This window comes from Ranitomeya imitator, chromosome 1, assembly GCF_032444005.1.
Source record: "Ranitomeya imitator isolate aRanImi1 chromosome 1, aRanImi1.pri, whole genome shotgun sequence".
Classification (NCBI taxonomy): Eukaryota; Metazoa; Chordata; class Amphibia; order Anura; family Dendrobatidae; genus Ranitomeya; species Ranitomeya imitator.
The window spans coordinates 479,357,251-479,376,144 of NC_091282.1; the positions used below are offsets into that span (position 1 = coordinate 479,357,251).

At 42.2% G+C, this 18,894-nt stretch overlaps 1 protein-coding gene across 4 annotated transcripts in view; it reads right to left on the reverse strand.

The window, feature by feature from the left end:
* ELAVL2 (ELAV like RNA binding protein 2) overlaps positions 1-18,894 on the reverse strand; it is a 263,389-nt gene that overhangs the window by 10,289 nt on the left and 234,206 nt on the right. For 3 of the 4 annotated variants that reach the window (XM_069765462.1, XM_069765481.1, XM_069765472.1), the window contains exon 7: positions 2,191-2,232. The exons of the other annotated variant lie outside the window; for it this stretch is intronic. In XM_069765462.1, coding sequence (XP_069621563.1) covers positions 2,191-2,232 — 42 coding nt within the window. The remainder of the gene's footprint in view (positions 1-2,190; positions 2,233-18,894) is intronic. 4 annotated transcript variants of the gene reach the window in all.

Consider the following 18,894-nt stretch of genomic DNA (forward strand, 5'->3'; position numbering starts at 1 on the left):
ATAAGGATTGTATAGGGCACTAGTAACACAGATAAGGGTTGTATAGGTCACCAGTCACACAGATAAGGGTTGTATAGGGCACCAGTCACACAGATAAGGGTTGTATAGGTCATCAGTCACACAGATAAGGATTGTATAGGGTGCCAGTAACAGATACAGGTAGTGTAGTGTACTACACTATACTCAGGCGGGCTGCCCAGCATTATGTAATTACACCCCACAAGACAACCAGCATGACTGGTGTAGAGACTTGCAACACAGAGAACCTTTGACATGGCTGCAAATATTTGACCAAAATATCAACACCATGTATTTCTCTTTTGCAAAATGCAACCAGACCCTTTATGTCAATGGAGGAAAATGTGGTGTTTGTCCTGGTGGGGTGCTCTCAGTGTAGGGCAGCCCACATAGAAGACCTTACAGTTTAAGAGAGAGGATTCTACATGTGTTTGAGTTATAACTGCAAAAAAAAGCTTTGATCACAAATTGCTTGTGCACGTTTCCAACCCAAGCAAATGCACTGGCTCATAATTAAACCCTATTAAATATTCACAGCGTTTATTGTTGGCTCCAGTATTCCACAAAAGATGACATAGTAGATTACTGAAGCTGGGGAAGGTTTCCACATGTGGTTACTGTGGCTCCATCACTATTTCACTAAATGTATGTATGATTAAACATAGTCAATGCTTATGTACATACATACTGAATAATCATTTCTGTAGTCTGATTATGGAGCCCACCAATAGTGTAACAACTGATTCACTTGGATTTTTGTACCTGGTACTGTTCATTTGTTAATAAGCAGAAATCACAGTGCACATCCTAGACATTTCATCATAACATTTTACAATGTAAAACAAAATGTCTATTCACAACTTGGCCCAAACCAGGTCACCAAATTGTTGTAACAAAATTAACTGAAATGGCTACAGCAAAAAGTAATTAATTATTAATTTAAAGGGGTGTTCCACACAAAGTACATTTAAATTATTAAATCTTGGAATAAAAATAAGTTACACAACTGGATGTGTTAAAAAGAAAAAAAAAAGTTCCAGTGCTGAGCTAATCTTATACATGTGCTCACCATACAGGGACATGGTCTGATCATACCACAGCTCCTGGGCAGGGGAGGAAGCAGAAGAGTATACAGGCATTACTACAGGGGTCACAGCTGATTCTGTGAGGTAAAACATTTCCCTGCCTGTTTTTAAGCAAGGTTTTACCTCAGAAAGAATCAGCTGTGACCCCTGTAGTGATGTCTGTATACTCTTCTGCTTCCTCCCCTGCCCAGGAGCTGTGGTATGATCAGACCATGTCCCTGTGCGGTCAGACACAGCAGGGGCACATTTATAAGATCATCTCAGCACAGGAGCGTTATTTTTAGACACATCCAATTGTGAAAGTTATTATTATTCAAAGATCTATTTATAAAAATGTTGATTAAAATTAACTTTGTTCATGGGAAAACCCCTTTAAAAGCACCACTGAAGCATTTTTTTTTATTGCACAGCAGGAGTGGTGCTTTAAATTTAAAGACCCCTGCCCTCTGTCTGCTTCTCACCTGCTGCTGCTTTTATGATTTCACAGTGTCACTCCCGTCAGTGTCCAGCAAAAAGAGACCTGCCAGGAGCTCAAGTGTTTTATGGAGCGAGCCCAAGTTCACATTTCAATACAAGTCTATGAGAACCATGTTCTGGCCTCATTCTGACTCTCATAGACATGAAGTGATGGATTGTGACGCAGCCAGTCAGAAGCAGCGTTCAAGAGATGGCGACACGGGACTGTAGCAGTGCCGAAAAACTGTGAAGACACCGGAGGGTGAGTGTACAACCGGGGGCAGGAGGCTTTAAAGTGCCACTCCAGGACTGAAAAAAAACAAACAGCTGGAGTGGCACTAAGGCATTCAGCAACAGTGGTGTACTTTAATATGATCTATGCAACAGTAAATTTGCTACTTAATGAGGATGATTTATTTACTCTTTACATTTACATATATGAAATGAAATCATACCAACACAGAATGGAATAAAAAAAGAATGACAATATGGATCCAAAATGTGATTTGCCTTACAAAAATGAAGACAATGAGGAAAAAGGTAGCTTTCAGTCACAAGCGTATACTGAAGTGAAGACACAAACTAAAAACAATGCACAAGGACAAGTGCCACAACTTGAAAAAGAAATTACCTCTTTATTCCTCCATAAGCCATATTGAGCAAATTGTCCAACCTGCAAAACACATTTGGCAGATTGTTCAGTCTTGGCACAAACTGCCTTTTTAAAATTATGTGGTGCGTTAGATCTGACCAACAAATATCTTTGGTTACCACATGCGGGTGGCAATCCAATACCAATTGTCCTTTGAATACTACGTGAATTTAGGTGTTTTTCTGGATCACCACTTTTAGTCCATTGAATTAACAATTGTAGCAATGCAAGCACAATAATAGACTTTTGTTTACATCAAGGTAAATAAAAGCAGTCACTGGATTACTAACTGTACAATGGAAAATTTGGAATGAAATCCTAAAAAAATAACCTGAATTTAGAGATTTTCCAGTAAGACGCCCGAAAAGGTGTTCAGTCTCTATGGAACGGACAGATTACAGAATACCACTCACTGCTTCAATATTTGCAATTTTGACGATTGTGGGCATCTCCGCATTTGGACCTCCACTGATAAATGTGATTACATAATATAAGGCCAGACTGCTCTGAATCAAAACGTTTCTAAACGAGACATTCTTTTGCCGAGGTATCCATTAAAACAATCTTTGCGATGATACCATCTGAGCTACCAGAAGCATGATTGGGGTGTTGGATTATGGTTCTGAACGGCACCAGGGTGATTTGGCTTGGGAGCCAACAGGTTCCATTTAAAGTTAAAATTCCTGGCAAATATTCATAATTCAATGGACTGACTATAGGTTATGACTGAAAGGGGTTGTCCGGTCTAAAAACTACAAGTCTGCAGTCACACTGACTGTAAACCTATGAATCTTCACATTGTGAGGATTCTCTGGAGCTCTGGGAAAGGCGACCATATTTCCGCAAGCATACAATATGTATATTCCTGGCCACAATCCGACTACAGTTTCCGGCCTCGATCAACACACTTGCATTAAGCGAGGCCGCGCCCGATCACAGTCAGAATGTGGTTGGGGGTACACATATTGTATATTTTCGGTCACATGAACACCTTTGCTAGACACCGGAGAATACTCAGAGCGTGCACGATGTGAGGATTCACAGAGTGACTGCAGATTTGTAGTTTTAAACTGGCCAACCTCTTTAATTTAAGTAATTAAACAAAATGGTCAAGTAGACTACGAACAATCAAACAATATTTTTATACATTTATACAAGTGTTTCCTTTTTTTTCCTTCGGAAATCATACAGGCCTCTTGAATCAACTGTTCCTGCTGGGGACAGCTTGAGAAAGACTTCTTAAAAAGGGGTTGCCAGTACATAACATGTCCTTTCTAAATAACCATCTTTACAACCTAACCACTTTTGTAGTTAACTATTAATAAAAACAAAAACCCCCATAGGATTCCTCTTATTGATGCCCCCACAAATGTAGCAAAAAAAAAGTACTACAGCGGAATAGAGGGAACACACTCAAAAATCCAGAATAAACAGTCAATACTTAAAAAATATCTATACAAAAATAGCTACAACTAATATGGTACAGGACAAAACAGCAAATGATCGATCAACATATGATCTATACAAGTAGTACAGACACAAGAGAAAAAAAATCAAAAGACTGCTGCATTAAGTAATAACAATATTGTGGCACCAGTATCCAAGTACATCATGGTGAAGCTTCATAAACATCGTACAACTAGCCTGTGTAATATAAGGAAGCTATTAAATATGCACCAATGTATCAAATACTATAGTAGAATAGAGATACCATGCACAGTAATAGTCAAAAAGGCAGATGATCATGCATCAAAGCAGCATAGTAAGATCACTAATTACATTTGGCCATTGTGATGAATCGTATGGGGCTGTAGAAACCAATGCACATTTCACTGCCACCTGCAGTTTCATGAGGAGGTTTTTCAGCACCATGTTAGGGTGATTAAATAGTGTGCCTAAGAATAATTGGCCAGTGATCGTGTCACTGTCCTGTTGCTTCAACGCAGTGAAGCCGGCGATAGTCATCCACATCACACGTGCATATGACCATGTCAGAATCACATAGTAAGTTACACGGGCGACCCATCACTGGAATAAGCATTGCTCCATAGTGCCGGATCAGTGTCATTCCAGCGATGTGTCTCCCGAGCAACTGTCTATGTGATCCTGACATGGTCATGTGCCCCCTTGATGCATGTGTTGAGCGCCGGCTTCACTGCATTGCAGTAACAGGCTCACTGATCAATTATTTGCATTAGGCACACTATTTAACCCCTTCATGACTCAGCCTATTTTGACCTTAAAGACCTTGCCGTTTTTTGCAATTCTGACCAGTGTCCCTTTATGAGGTAATAACTCAGGAACGCTTCAACGGATCCTAGCGGTTCTGAGATTGTTTTTTCGTGACATATTGGGCTTCATGTTAGTGGTAAATTTAGGTCAATAAATTCTGCGTTTATTTGTGATAAAAACGGAAATTTGGCGAAAATTTTGAAAATTTCGCAATTTTCACATTTTGAATTTTTATTCTGTTAAACCAGAGAGATATGTGACACAAAATAGTAAATAAATAACATTTCCCACATGTATACTTTACATCAGCACAATTTTGGAAACAAAATTTTTTTTTGTTAGGAAGTTATAAGGGTTAAAATTTGACCAGCGATTTCTCATTTTTACAACGAAATTTACAAAACCATTTTTTTTAGGGACCACCTCACATTTGAAGTCAGTTTGAGGGGTCTATATGGCTGAAAATACCCAAAAGTGACACCATTCTAAAAACTGCACCCCTCAAGGTACTCAAAACCACATTCAAGAAGTTTATTAACCCTTCAGGTGCTTCACAGCAGCAGAAGCAACATGGAAGGAAAAAATGAACATTTAACTTTTTAGTCACAAAAATTATCTTTTAGCAACAATTTTTTTTATTTTCCCAATGGTAAAAGGAGAAACTGAACCACGAAAGTTGTTGTCCAATTTGTCCTGAGTACGCTGATACCTCATATGTGGGGGTAAACCACTGTTTGGGCGCACGGCAGGGCTTGGAAGGGAAGGAGCGCCATTTGACTTTTTGAATCAAAAATTGGCTGCACTCTTTAGCGGACACCATGTCACGTTTGGAGAGCCCCCGTGTGCCTAAAAATTGGAGCTCCCCCACAAGTGACTCCATTTTGGAAACTAGACGCCCCAAGGAACTTATCTAGATGCATAGTGAGCACTTTGAACCCCCAGGTGCTTCACAAATTGATCCGTAAAAATGAAAAAGTACTTTTTTTTCACAAAAAAATTCTTTTAGCCTCAATTTTTTCATTTTCACATGGGCAGTAGGATAAAATGGATCATAAAATTTGTTGGGCAATTTCTCCTGAGTACGCCGATACCTCATATGTGGGGGTAAACCACTGTTTGGGCACACGGCAGGGCTCGGAAGGGAAGGCGCGCCATTTGACTTTTTGAATGGAAAATTAGCTCCAATTGTTAGCGGACACCATGTCGCGTTTGGAGAGCCCCTGTGTGCCTATGCATTGGAGCTCCCCCACAAGTGACCCCATTTTGGAAACTAGACCCCCAAAGGAACTTATCTAGATGCATATTGAGCACTTTAAACCCCCAGGTGCTTCACAGAAGTTTATAACGCAGAGCCATGAAAATAAAAAATAATTTTTCTTTCCTCAAAAATGATTTTTTAGCCTGGAATTTCCTATTTTGCCAAGGATAATAGGAGAAATTGGACCCCAAATATTGTTGTCCAGTTTGTCCTGAGAACGCTGAAACCCCATATGTGGGGGTAAACCACTGTTTGGGCGCACGGTAGGGCTCGGAAGGGATGGCACGCCATTTGGCTTTTTAAATGGAAAATTAGCTCCAATCATTAGCGGACACCATGTCACGTTTGGAGAGCCCCTGTGTGCCTAAACATTGGAGATCCCCCAGAAATGACCCCATTTTGGAAACTAGACCCCCAAAGGAACTAATCTAGATGTGTGGTGAGGACTTTGAACCCCCAAGTGCTTCACAGAAGTTTATAACGCAGAGCCATGAAAAAAAAAAAAAAAAATATTTTCTCAAAAATGATCTTTTAGCCTGCAATTTTTTATTTTACAAAGGGTAACAGGAGAAATTTGACCCCAAAAGTTGTTGTCCAGTTTCTCCTGAGTACGCTGATACCCCATATGTGGGGGTAAACCACTGTTTGGGCACATACCGGGGCTCGGAAGTGAAGTAGTGACATTTTGAAATGCAGACTTTGATGGAATGCTCTGTGGGCGTCACGTTGCGTTTGCAGAGCCCCTGATGTGGTTTAACAGTAGAAACCCCCCACAAGTGACCCCATTTTGGAAACTAGACCCCGAAAGGAACTTATCTAGATGTGTGGTGAGCACTTTGAACCCCCAAGTGCTTCACAGAAGTTTATAATGCAGAGCCGTGAAAATAATAAATACGTTTTCTTTCCTCAAAAATAATTATTTAGCCCAGAATTTTTTAATTTTCCCAAGGGTAACAGGAGAAATTTGACCCCAATATTTGTTGTCCAGTTTCTCCTGAGTACGCTGATACCCCATGTGTGGGGGTAAACCACTGTTTGGGCACACGTCGGGGCTCAGAAGGGAAGTAGTGACTTTTGAAATGCAGACTTTGATGGAATGGTCTGCGGGCGTCACGTTGCGTTTGCAGAGCCCCTGGTGTGCCTAAACAGTAGAAACCCCCCACAAGTGACCACATTTTAGAAACTAGACGCCCCAAGGAACTTATCTAGATATGTGGTGAGCACTTTGAACCCCCAAGTGCTTCACAGACGTTTACAACGCAGAGCCGTGAAAATAAAAAATCATTTTTCTTTCCTCAAAAATGATGTTTTAGCAAGCATTTCTTTATTTTCACAAGGGTAACAGGAGAAATTGGACCCCAGTAATTGTTGCGCAGTTTGTCCTGAGTATGCTGGTACCCCATATGTGGGGGTAAACCACTGTTTGGGTGCACGTCGGGGCTCGGAAGTGAGGGAGCACCATTTGACTTTTTGAATACAAGATTGGCTGGAATCAATGGTGGCGCCATGTTGCGTTTGGAGACCCCCTGATGTGCCTAAACAGTGGAAACCTCTCAATTCTAACTCCAACACACCCCTAACCCTTATCCCAACTGTAGCCGTAACCCTAATCACAACCCTAACCCCAACACACCCGTAACCCCAACACACCCCTAACCACAACCCTAATTCCAACTCAACCCTAGCCCTAAGGCTATGTGCCAACGTTGCGGATTCGTATGAGATTTTTCAGCACCATTTTTGAAAAATCCGCGGGTAAAAGGCACTGCTTTTTACCTGCGGATTTACCGCGGATTGCCAGTGTTTTTTGCCCGGATTTCACCTGCGGATTCCTATTGAGGAACAGGTGTAAAACGCTGCGGAATCCGCACAAAGAATTGACATGCTGCGGAAAATACAACGCAGCGTTTCCGCGCTGTATTTTCCGCACCATGGGCACAGCGGATTTGGCTTTCCATATGTTTACATGGTACTGTAAACCTGATGGAACACTGCTGCGGATCCGCAGCCAAATCCGCACCGTGTGCACATAGCCTAATTCTAAAGGTATGTGCACACGCTGCGGAAAGCGCTGCGGATTCGCAGCAGTTTCCCATGAGTTTACAGTTCAATGCAAACCTATGGAAAACAAAAATCGCTGTACACATGCTGCAGAAAAACTGCACGGAAACGCAGCGGTTTACATTCCGCAGCATGTCACTTCTTTCTGCGGATTCCGCAGCGGTTTTACAACTGCTCCAATAGAAAATCGCTGTTGTAAAACCGCATTGAAATGCGCAGAAAAAACATGGTAAATCCGCCATAAATCCGCAGCGGTTTAGCACTGCGGATTTATCAAATCCGCAGTGGAAAAATCCGCAGAGGACCAGAATATGTGTGCACATTCCTAACCCTACCCCTAACCCTAACCCTACCCCTACCCCTAGTTCTTACCCCAACCTTAGTGGAAAAAAAAAAAATTATTATTTTTATTGTCCCTACCTATGGGGGTGACAAAGGGGGGGGGTCATTTACTTTTTTTTTTATTTTGATCACTGAGATATAACCTATCTCAGTGATCAAAATTCACTCTGGAACGAATCTGCCGGCCGGCAGATTCGGCGGGCGCACTGCACATGCACCCGCCATTTTGGAAGATGGCGGCGCCCAGGAAAGAAGACGGACGGTCCCCGGGAGGCCAGGTAAGTATAAGGGGGGGAGATCAGGGCACGGGGGGGGGGGGGGTGGATCGGAACACGGGGGGGTGGATTGGAGCACGGAGTGGGGGGATCGCTGTGCGGGCGGGTGGATCGGAGCACGGGGGGGGGGAAATCGCTGTGCGGGGGGAGGGAGATCGCTGTGCGGGGGTGGGATCGGAGTGCGGGGGGGTTTGTTTGGAGCATGGGGGTGTGATTGGAGCACGGGGGGAGTGGGCAGGAGGACGGGGGAGCGGAGCACAGGACGGGGGAGCGGACCACAGATCGGGGGGCTGGGGGGGGGCGATCGGAGGGGTGGGGTGGGTGCACATTAGTGTGTCCAGCCATGGCCGATGATATTGCAGCATCGGCCATGGCTGGATTGTAATATTTCACCATTTTTTTAGGTGAAATATTACAAATCGCTCTGATTGGCAGTTTCACTTTCAACAGCCAATCAGAGCAATCGTAGCCACGAGGGGGTGAAGCCACCCCCCCTGGGCTAAACTACCACTCCCCCTGTCCCTGCAGATCGGGTGAAATGGGAGTTAACCCTTTCACCCGGCCTGCAGGGACGCGATCTTTCCATGACGCATATGCTGCGTCATGGGTCGGAATGGCACCGACTTTCATGACACAGCGTATGCATCAAAGGTCAGGAAGGGGTTAAACACCCCAACATGGCACTCAAATACCCCCTGTCAAAACCGCAGGTGGCAGAGAAACATGTCATGTTAAACAGCCCCAAACTATCTCAGTGGTCAAAAGGTAATTAACGTATGCTTTTTTCACCATTACTTTGCATTGCAAATTTGTCTATTTTACTGTAGAAATATACATCATCTAATGACACTGGTACCCGTGCAATCGTTTTCATTATACTACATAGATGGGCTAGTTCTATTATATGTTTTTGCAGGTTCATGATCATGTAAGTGAATACCAATGTAACAATATTAGATGTTATTACTAGTGATGAGTGAATATGCTCAGATGACATGTTGAGAGTCCCTGAGCCTCAATGTTTAGCGGCTGTTAGGCAACCCCCGCATGTGTTGCAGCTATCTAACAGCTGCACAACATGCAGCTGCAAGGACTCGAATATATTATCAAAGCATGCCCAAGATCAGGGGTGGGCAATTAATTTTGCCATGGGGCCGCATGAGAAATTGGGATGGTTTTAGAGGGTTGGACTAATATAATTACCATATTTTTCGCACTATAAGACGCACCCCAAATTTGGGGTGAAAATTGCAGAAATTTTTTTTTTTTACAAGATGGGGGTCCATCTTATTGTCCGAATTTACAGTATCTTACCTGAGGGCTGGCGGTGGCAGAGCAGAGTCACAGGAGGCATGGTGTTGGCAGAGGTGGGGTGATGCGGTGTGGCGTGCACCGGAGCAGGGTCCCTTCCTGCTTAGGTGGGCGACGCCACGGCCTAATGTCTATAGGAGGGTTGCAGCAGTGGTGTGGCAACGGCAGAGGTGCGGTATGGCGTGCGCAGGGTCTCTTCCACCGGTGAGATGACACAGCGGCCCGGAATGCAATGTGAGCAGCAGAGCCGGGTTGAATATCGGTGGCGGCAGACCTCTTCCCGAGGCCGCGCGTGTGCAGATGGAGTGCTCTGCTTCATGGGGCTTCAGGAAAATGGCTGCGGGAGGCCGCGCGTGTGCAGATGGAGATCGCTGCGGCCATTTTTCTGAAGCCGATATCTAAATCTGCAAACTCTGCTTCAGGAAAATGGCCACCGCGATCTCCATCTGCGCACGTGCGGCCTCCCGCAGCCATTTTCCTGAAGCCCCATGAAGCAGAGCACTCCATCTGCGCACACCTCCGCCTCGGGAAGATTGCCACCGCCACCGATAAACAGGTGATCAACCCGGCTCTGCTCCTCACATTGCAGGTGACGTACAGGGCCGATGCGTATGAGCTCGGGGCCTTCACTCCAGCTGCCAGCGGTCCTCCTCAGAAGCGTCTGGCGGCTGGCCGAGCGGTGTCGGGGGCGGCTGTCAGAAGTGACAGCTAGCTGGCGGGCCGTTTAAAATCATCAGGCGGGCCGCATCTTGCCCAGGTCTGCCCAAGATACTGAGATAAGTTATCCGAGCACATTGGCTCATCACTACTTATTACTTAAAGGGGTTGTCCACTACTAGGACAACCCCTTCTCAATCTAAATGTTTGACAGCGATAAAATAGAAAAAGCCTATACTCTCCTCTCGTGGTGACGCTGTTCCAGTGGTGTCAGCACTCACGGTCCGGGAGCTCTCATGCGGTTGCATGAAACATGGTGCCCAATCAGCATTGGCATCACTGTCACAATCTTCGTACAAATTGAACATGAAAAGGAAGTCAGATCAACTGCAGCCCAGACTTCCTCTTCATGTTTTGTTCGACAGAAGGTGGGAAAGGGCCGCCAACAATGATTAGGTGCCAGGCACCCACCAAGTGTCACACAACCACACGAGAGCCTGGGACCTTGAGTGCAGACACCGCTGGATCGGCGCCGGCACGGGAGGGGACTATAAGTTTTCTTATTTTATCAGGGTCAAACACTTAGATCGAGAAAGTGTTCTCCTAGTAGTTGACTACCCCTTTACTGGTGATATCTTGATCTTTCTCATGTATATACTACTTCTATAGATCACATGTTGATTTATTATTTGTTGAGTATCATCAATTGCAGCTTTTTTGTGTAGATACTTAATATTCATTGTTTATTAAGTATTTTAGATTGTGCTTTCTCTTTTCCATTGTAGGTTTCTATTTCATTATACAATAACCTACATTTCTCCCCATATATCCAATCCCTAAATGTGTTTTTATTTTCTGCACTCCTTGTGACCTTTAGTTTGTGAAGAGTCTCTAAAGGGACGTCATAAGAGGCTGGAACTGAACTCACGTCCCTGCAGCATCTTATCTCCCCTCCTGGAACAGAATGCAACAAGGGGCAGTGCTGAAGTTAAAGGGACACTGTCACCTGAATTTGGAGAGAACAATCTTCAGCCATGGAGGCGGGGTTTTTGGGTGTTTGATTCACCCTTCCCTTACCCGCTGGCTGCATGCTGGCTGCAATATTGGATTGAAGTTCATTCTCTGTCCTCCATAGTACACGCCTGCGCAAGGCAAGATTGCACCTTGTGCAGGCATGTACTACGGAGGACAGAGAATGAACTTCAATCCAATATTGCAGCCAGCATGCAGCCAGCGGGTAAGGAAAGGGTGAATCAAACACCCATAACCCCGCCTCCATGGCTGAAGATTGTTCCCTCCAAATTCAGGTGACAGGGTCCCTTTAAAGTTTCTCGCACCACTGCCCTCTGTCATAGATCAACACAGACTCTGTGGGAGAAATGAGAGCAGTGCCAGCATTCTACCTTTATCTGGTGGCGAGTGACACCAGCGGTGCCCCCACAGCTTCCAGCATCGCCCTCAAATTAATTGTCATCAGGGGGAAGGCACTGGTGTCGCTCTCTGCGTCTATATATTTTCCACTCCCTAACTATGCCTTTTACAGTAAGAAGCAGTGGCTGAGATAGAAGAGAGTAACGGCACTACACTCACATCACCCACAGATTCTATTGCCATGACCATGTAATCCAGGTAGTCTTCAGAGGGCAGCGATGCAAGAAACCATAGTAACTTATCAAAACAAAGATGCTCAATGTGGATTATGTTCTGTTGACAATTCCCAGGGCATGCTGGGAGACTGAAATGTCATTAGAAGAGAAAGGAAGTCAAAAGTACAGAGGGAACTGTATGGAATTTTCAACTGATGTACATTACATAAGTACCGTAGTTTGTTTTTAAAATGTACCGTAATCAATATTGAGTATTAGGTTCACTTTTAGGCCTGTTCACGACACCATTGTGATTATGAACTACTTTTCTTCTGTATTACAATGTAGTAAGCTTCATGTACTTTCACTAGTAATGACTACTGAAATATTAAATTACCGTACTTGAGACCATCAGAACTAAACATTTATTCATTATTTTCACTGTTTCATTGCAAAAGCCAGAATGCATTTCACTCCATACAGCTGTATGAGCACTCATGTGGTCCAGTTGTACACAATGTATATAAACTATTTATTGGAACAATGGAGAACACTTTTTTTAAATGTTATACAGTTTCTTCATCATAAAGTGTTACATTTATTTTTTACATCAGTTCGATTAGAGAATTATTAAATGCATGGTCTTTTCTGTTTTACCTTTTCCGAAAACAAAAAACTAATTGAAAAATGGAAAAAACAAAAAAAACAAAAAATGTGTGCATCCCAAAATACCAATAAGAAATTCAGATTGTTTAAGAAAAAACTCCAAAAGACTGCTCATAAAAAATAAATTATCAATTGTATATTATATATAATTGTATGTATATCTGTCTGTACATTCTCTCGCTTGTGCAAACAAATTTAAAATAACTACTTAAATTTGGCATCACCAAAACGGTGTTCACCTGTATAACACCAGTGTCAATTGCATGCCATTAAGGCTGTGTGCACACGTTGCAGATTTTTCATGTTTTTTTCACGTTTTCTCGCTATAAAATGCAAAAAAAAAAAAACACATACATTATGCATCCCATCATTTAGAATGCATTCTGCAATTTTGTTTTTTCCACGAAAAAAAACGCATCGCGGTAAAAACACAGCATATTCATTAATTTTGCAGATTTTTTGCGGATTGCATTGGGAACCTCTGGAAAAATCTGCAGAAAAAAACGCACCAAAAACGCGGTAAAAACGCATGCGGATTTCTTGCAGAAAATTACTCAGGAAGTTTCTGCAAGAAATCCTGAACATGTGCACATAGCCTTACACTGTGCAGTGATAAAAAATTCCAAGACAATGCTAGATTGCCTCCTAAGAAAACGACTGATTAAAAAATGGTTTATCCAGCAAAAAAAAAAAAAAAGTCCTCAGCTGTTAGAAAGCTTATTTATTGCAGTTCTCACTGAGCACTGCAGTGTGCACTTTTTGATCACGTTTTAGAGTTTTTGAGAAAGTGGAACTAAAAGCTATAAAATACGCCAACCTCCCTCTCAAAAAATTAGGGAAACTAAACGTATTAATTTTTTTTTATGTTTATTAAAAGACTTTATATGGATTGGATGGAAAATACCACTATTAATTATTCAATATTAATTTTTAAATATAAATGTTATAAAAACTAGGGGACTGAAAGATGCTAACCTTTCATAGCTTTTATGACACACTGAAATACTATTGTTAATCGCATTCCATTGAAAAACCTAAGAGGCTTCTGTACATGGCAGACATGGGCTTTTATTGGGCAGAAGCTCCATAACCAGTTATTTGCTGTACTCCGCATTGAATGTGGCATCTGGGTTTAGGGCTTGTTTTCACTTGCGAGAAACACGTCCGTGTCTCGCATGTGGAAACGAAGCTCTGGTGCCGGCACTCTGGAGCAGAGCGTGCGGCCGCATAGCAACACATGGAGCCGCACGCTCCGCTCCAGAGTGCCGGCACCAGAGCTTTGTTTCCACATGCGAGACTCGGACGTATATCTCGCTAGTGGAAACAACCCCTTAAGGCTATGTTCACATGTTTTGGTTGCTTTTTTCTGCAAATTTAAGCAGTGTTTTACAGTACCAGCAAAAGCTATGAAATTTCAAATATCTCATGAACACTTTTTTTCATGACTGAATTGGAAAACTGCTGTGTTTTTTAAAGAAGCAGCATGTCACTCAGTGTTTTTTTCATCCATTGAAAGCACTGACTAAGGCTGCGTGGCGACAATCATGAATAGCTGCATTTCTACATTGCAAGGACAGTGGATGGCATGTATAGTACAGTATTTATAGAAATCCCATGCTCACTGTGCTTTTATTACTGCTGCATAAACTCACCCGCAAGAAATCAACGTGTGAACATAGCCCTATGGGGTATTCCGCATTTTAAACTATCCTGGCTTGCTATATGAAACTGCCAACACTACTACACCATCACTTCACTCTGTAATAATGCAGAACCGCCAAGTATTATTACTTTGCAGGGTGAGAATAGGTTGTCAGATAAGTTTGTTTCTGGGTACAGCAATGGCTGTCAAATATACATTATGGCCTCGATTTATCAAGACCAACATTGTTTAAGCAGGGGTGTTGCGAACAGTGCTCTGGACTCTGTCCATTTGGTGGAGCAATATAAAATGGACCAACTCCTAAAATTTATAATAAATTTGGTACAGTAGTACAATGCAGGATATGCTGTACACGCTTTCATAATACGGTAATTTAGGAAAGTTATGAAATGTCCTAATATTTCTATAAATGTTCTGTTCCTGATCTAAGGATCTCGTCTTTTAGCTCAGATGAATCTGTGCTATACTTTCTGTACACGCTCAGTAGTGAGGCAGCGCTGCACTTTCTGTACATGCTCAGTAGTGAGCAGTGCTGCACTTTCTGTACACGCTCAGTAGTGAGGCAGCGCTGCACTTTCTGTACACGCTCAGTAGTGAGGCAGCGCTGCACTTTCTGTACACGCTCAGTAGTGAAGCAGTGCTGCACTTTCTGTACATGCTCAGTAGTGAGGCAGTGCTGCACTTTCTGTACACGCTCAGTAGTGAGGCAGCGCTGCACTTTCTGTACACGCTCAGTAGTGAGGCAGCGCTGCACTTTCTGTACACGCTCAGTAGTGAAGCAGTGCTGCACTTTCTGTACATGCTCAGTAGTGAGGCAGTGCTGCACTTTCTGTACATGCTCAGTAGTGAGGCAGCGCTGCACTTTCTGTACACGCTCAGTAGTGAGGCAGCGCTGCACTTTCTGTACATGCTCAGTAGTGAAGCAGTGCTGCACTTTCTGTACATGCTCAGTAGTGAGGCAGCGCTGCACTTTCTGTACACGCTCAGTAGTGAGGCAGCGCTGCACTTTCTGTACATGCTCAGTAGTGAGCAGTGCTGCACTTTCTGTACACGCTCAGTAGTGAGGCAGCGCTGCACTTTCTGTACACGCTCAGTAGTGAGGCAGCGCTGCACTTTCTGTACACGCTCAGTAGTGAGGCAGCGCTGCACTTTCTGTACACGCTCAGTAGTGAAGCAGTGCTGCACTTTCTGTACATGCTCAGTAGTGAGCAGTGCTGCACTTTCTGTACATGCTCAGTAGTGAGGCAGTGCTGCACTTTCTGTACATGCTCAGTAGAGAGGCAGTGCTGCACTTTCTGTACACGCTCAGTAGTGATGCAGTGCTGCACTTTCTGTACACGCTCAGTAGTGAGGCAGTGCTGCACTTTCTGTACATGCTCAGTAGTGAGGCAGCGCTGCACTTTCTGTACATGCTCAGTAGTGAGGCAGCGCTGCACTTTCTGTACACGCTCAGTAGTGAGGCAGCGCTGCACTTTCTGTACACGCTCAGTAGTGAGGCAGCGCTGCACTTTCTGTACACGCTCAGTAGTGAGGCAGCGCTGCACTTTCTGTACACGCTCAGTAGTGAAGCAGTGCTGCACTTTCTGTACATGCTCAGTAGTGAGCAGTGCTGCACTTTCTGTACATGCTCAGTAGTGAGGCAGTGCTGCACTTTCTGTACATGCTCAGTAGAGAGGCAGTGCTGCACTTTCTGTACACGCTCAGTAGTGATGCAGTGCTGCACTTTCTGTACACGCTCAGTAGTGAGGCAGTGCTGCACTTTCTGTACATGCTCAGTAGTGAGGCAGCGCTGCACTTTCTGTACATGCTCAGTAGTGAGCAGTGCTGCACTTTATGTACATGCTTAGTAGTGAGGCAGCGCTGCACTTTCTGTACACGCTCAGTAGTGAGGCAGTGCTGGATCAGAGTCGTGGAGTCTGAGTTGGGGTCGTAATCTGGGAAATTGAGGAGTCAGGTTTGGCTTACCGACTCCACAACCCTGGTTGCGAAGTCAGAGGTGCTTAATAAACACAAATCTTAATAAATCGGGGCATCCTAAAAGTGCCATGTGCCTAAAAACACAACTTACATGCTGCTACCCTGAGCACTACAATGTCATTACATTACGAATGTCATTACTGCACCGGGAAAGGACAGCTGCAGCTTGTGTGCACAGATTATGATTGTGCGAGCAGCATTGGTCACATACAGTGTTCTGAATCAATCCCGGATTTTAGTTACGGTAACTATTATTCCAGGATATACCCCAATACACTTTTGGTCTCCATTTTCAGACACTCTTATTTTTGTTTGAACAAAGTTGTGTGAGGGTTTGTTTTTTAGGACGAGTTGTAGTTTTCACAAGTGCCATTTTTGGGTACATATGATTTAATTTTTTTGGTAGGAGGCATGAATAAAAAAAAACAAAGATCTGAAATTATTCAACTTTCTTTATGTAGTTTACCATACAGTATAATTGACATGTTATCTTAATTCTCATGTTTCATATGATTACTACAATATTCAATTTAGACAAGTTCTACTACTTTAACAAAATATATATATATTTTTTTTGGTTGTCATTGCGAGGGTCATACAATTTCAGAGTTCAGAGCTGTAAACGTAGCTTGTGGTTTGAATTATCAGCTGTAGTTTTTATTGGTAGCACTTTGGAACACATACAATTTTTTATTTAACGTTTTGTGAGGACGATGAACCGAAAGCACAATTCTGGCAAAGTTTTTTTTTTTTACTTCCACATATAACCCATTCTATTGGTCAAATCATAGAAAAAAAGATCCGAGAGTATAAAAATCTTCTAAAGTTTAATCATCTAAAATTTATAATTGAATCAGATCAGAGTAACACAAAAAGCAGGAATATTAGGGGAGAAAATTTAGAAAAATATAGTTATATATAACACTGGGGAACACAATTTTTTTTAAGAGTTAGGTCAGACAACTGTTCTTAATTTTTGGATGCTGAATCCAGAAATGATCTCAGTTTTTCTCTATCACGTCAAATTTTTGAACTATAGGATTTTTGTCTTCTCAAAACTATGTAAACTACTGTACCTAAAAAGTGTTGTTTTTTTTTTTTAAATAGTACAAATATGAACAAAAAATGAAATATATAAGAAATAGGCATGACAAAGTTGTGACTACTCTTACAAGTTGCCACGTAGCTCTATATGAGTCGAATTGTAATCAGATAAGTCTTATTACAGATATCAGTGCAATTGTGCTTCTCTGGCAGGTAAGTTGTGGAGGAAAAACTTGACGTGCTAGAAAAAAACTGACTACATTTTTGGAATCAGCATGCCAATTTTAGTATAAATCAGCTCAAAAACCTAACTCAACAGAAAATGTTTTTCAAATTGTTCCCCTGTGTATCCAAAAAGTGGAGCAACATATGCATTGCTAGTATAGAGAATATATAGTATGCGCTAGAAAAAATAATAAGTCAACATCCTAGCTACATCTATGTATCATAGTCCCATCAGGGGTCCTAAGATATAACTGTCAAAGATGCAGCAAAATTACTTAAGCAAAGTGCAGCAATATATAGTATGAGAATGTCTCCATATATAAGTGTGTCCAAATGCAATCCGACAGAGGAGATGCAATAGCGCGTGCAGCAGAGCAGAGATATAGTGCAATAGTGTATGCTGTGCTATTAAACTATAAATGCACATATACTAGTAAAAGGTATATGAAGTGAGATCTGTAAACCCCAACCTGCCACCTCAATATATATTGCTGCACTTTAAGTAATCTTGCTGCATCTTTAACCGTTATATATTAGGACCCCTGATGGGACTATAAGATACATAGATGTAGCTAGGATATTGACTTTTTTTCTAGTGCGTACTATATATTCTCTATACTAGCAATGCATACGTTACTCCATTTTTTGGATTATATATAACTATATTTTTCTAAATATCCCCTAATAATCCTGCTTTTTGTGTTACTCTGATCTGATTATATTATAATTTTTAGATTAATAAACTTTATAAGCTTTTTATACTCTGACCTTTTTTCTATGATTTGACCAATAGAATGGGTTAGAAGTGGTAGTTTACTAATTAAGAGTTATTTGTATTCAATAGATGATACCGCTTTTTGGGTAAACCTTATCTAATGGCATAGTTTTTTATATTTTTTTTTTACACCAGATACGGAGAACAATAAATAAGCATTTTAGGCCACGTTCACACTATCAGTACTTGGCCAGTATTTTACCTCAGTATCTACAAGCAAAAACCAGGAGTGGGTGAGAATTGCAGACGTGGTGATATGTTTCTATTATACTTTTCCTCTGATTGTTCCACTCATGGTTTTGGCTACAAATAGTGATGTAATAGACTGACCAAATTCTGAGCATGTGAACATGGCCTACTAGTATGGGCTGTTATGAATACGGAGATGTCAAGAGTTTTTTATTGTTTACATTTAAAGAATTATGAAAACAGATTTCGGGTTATGTGAAAACATTTTAGGCTATGTGCACACGTTGCAGATTTGCCTGCGGATTTTTCTGCACTAAATCCGCAGCTCTTGGTAGAAAATGCAGGTGTGTTTTTGATGCATTTTTGAAAGCTAAATAAACATGTATCATTGAACAAAAAAAAAAAAAATGATTTGTGATGTC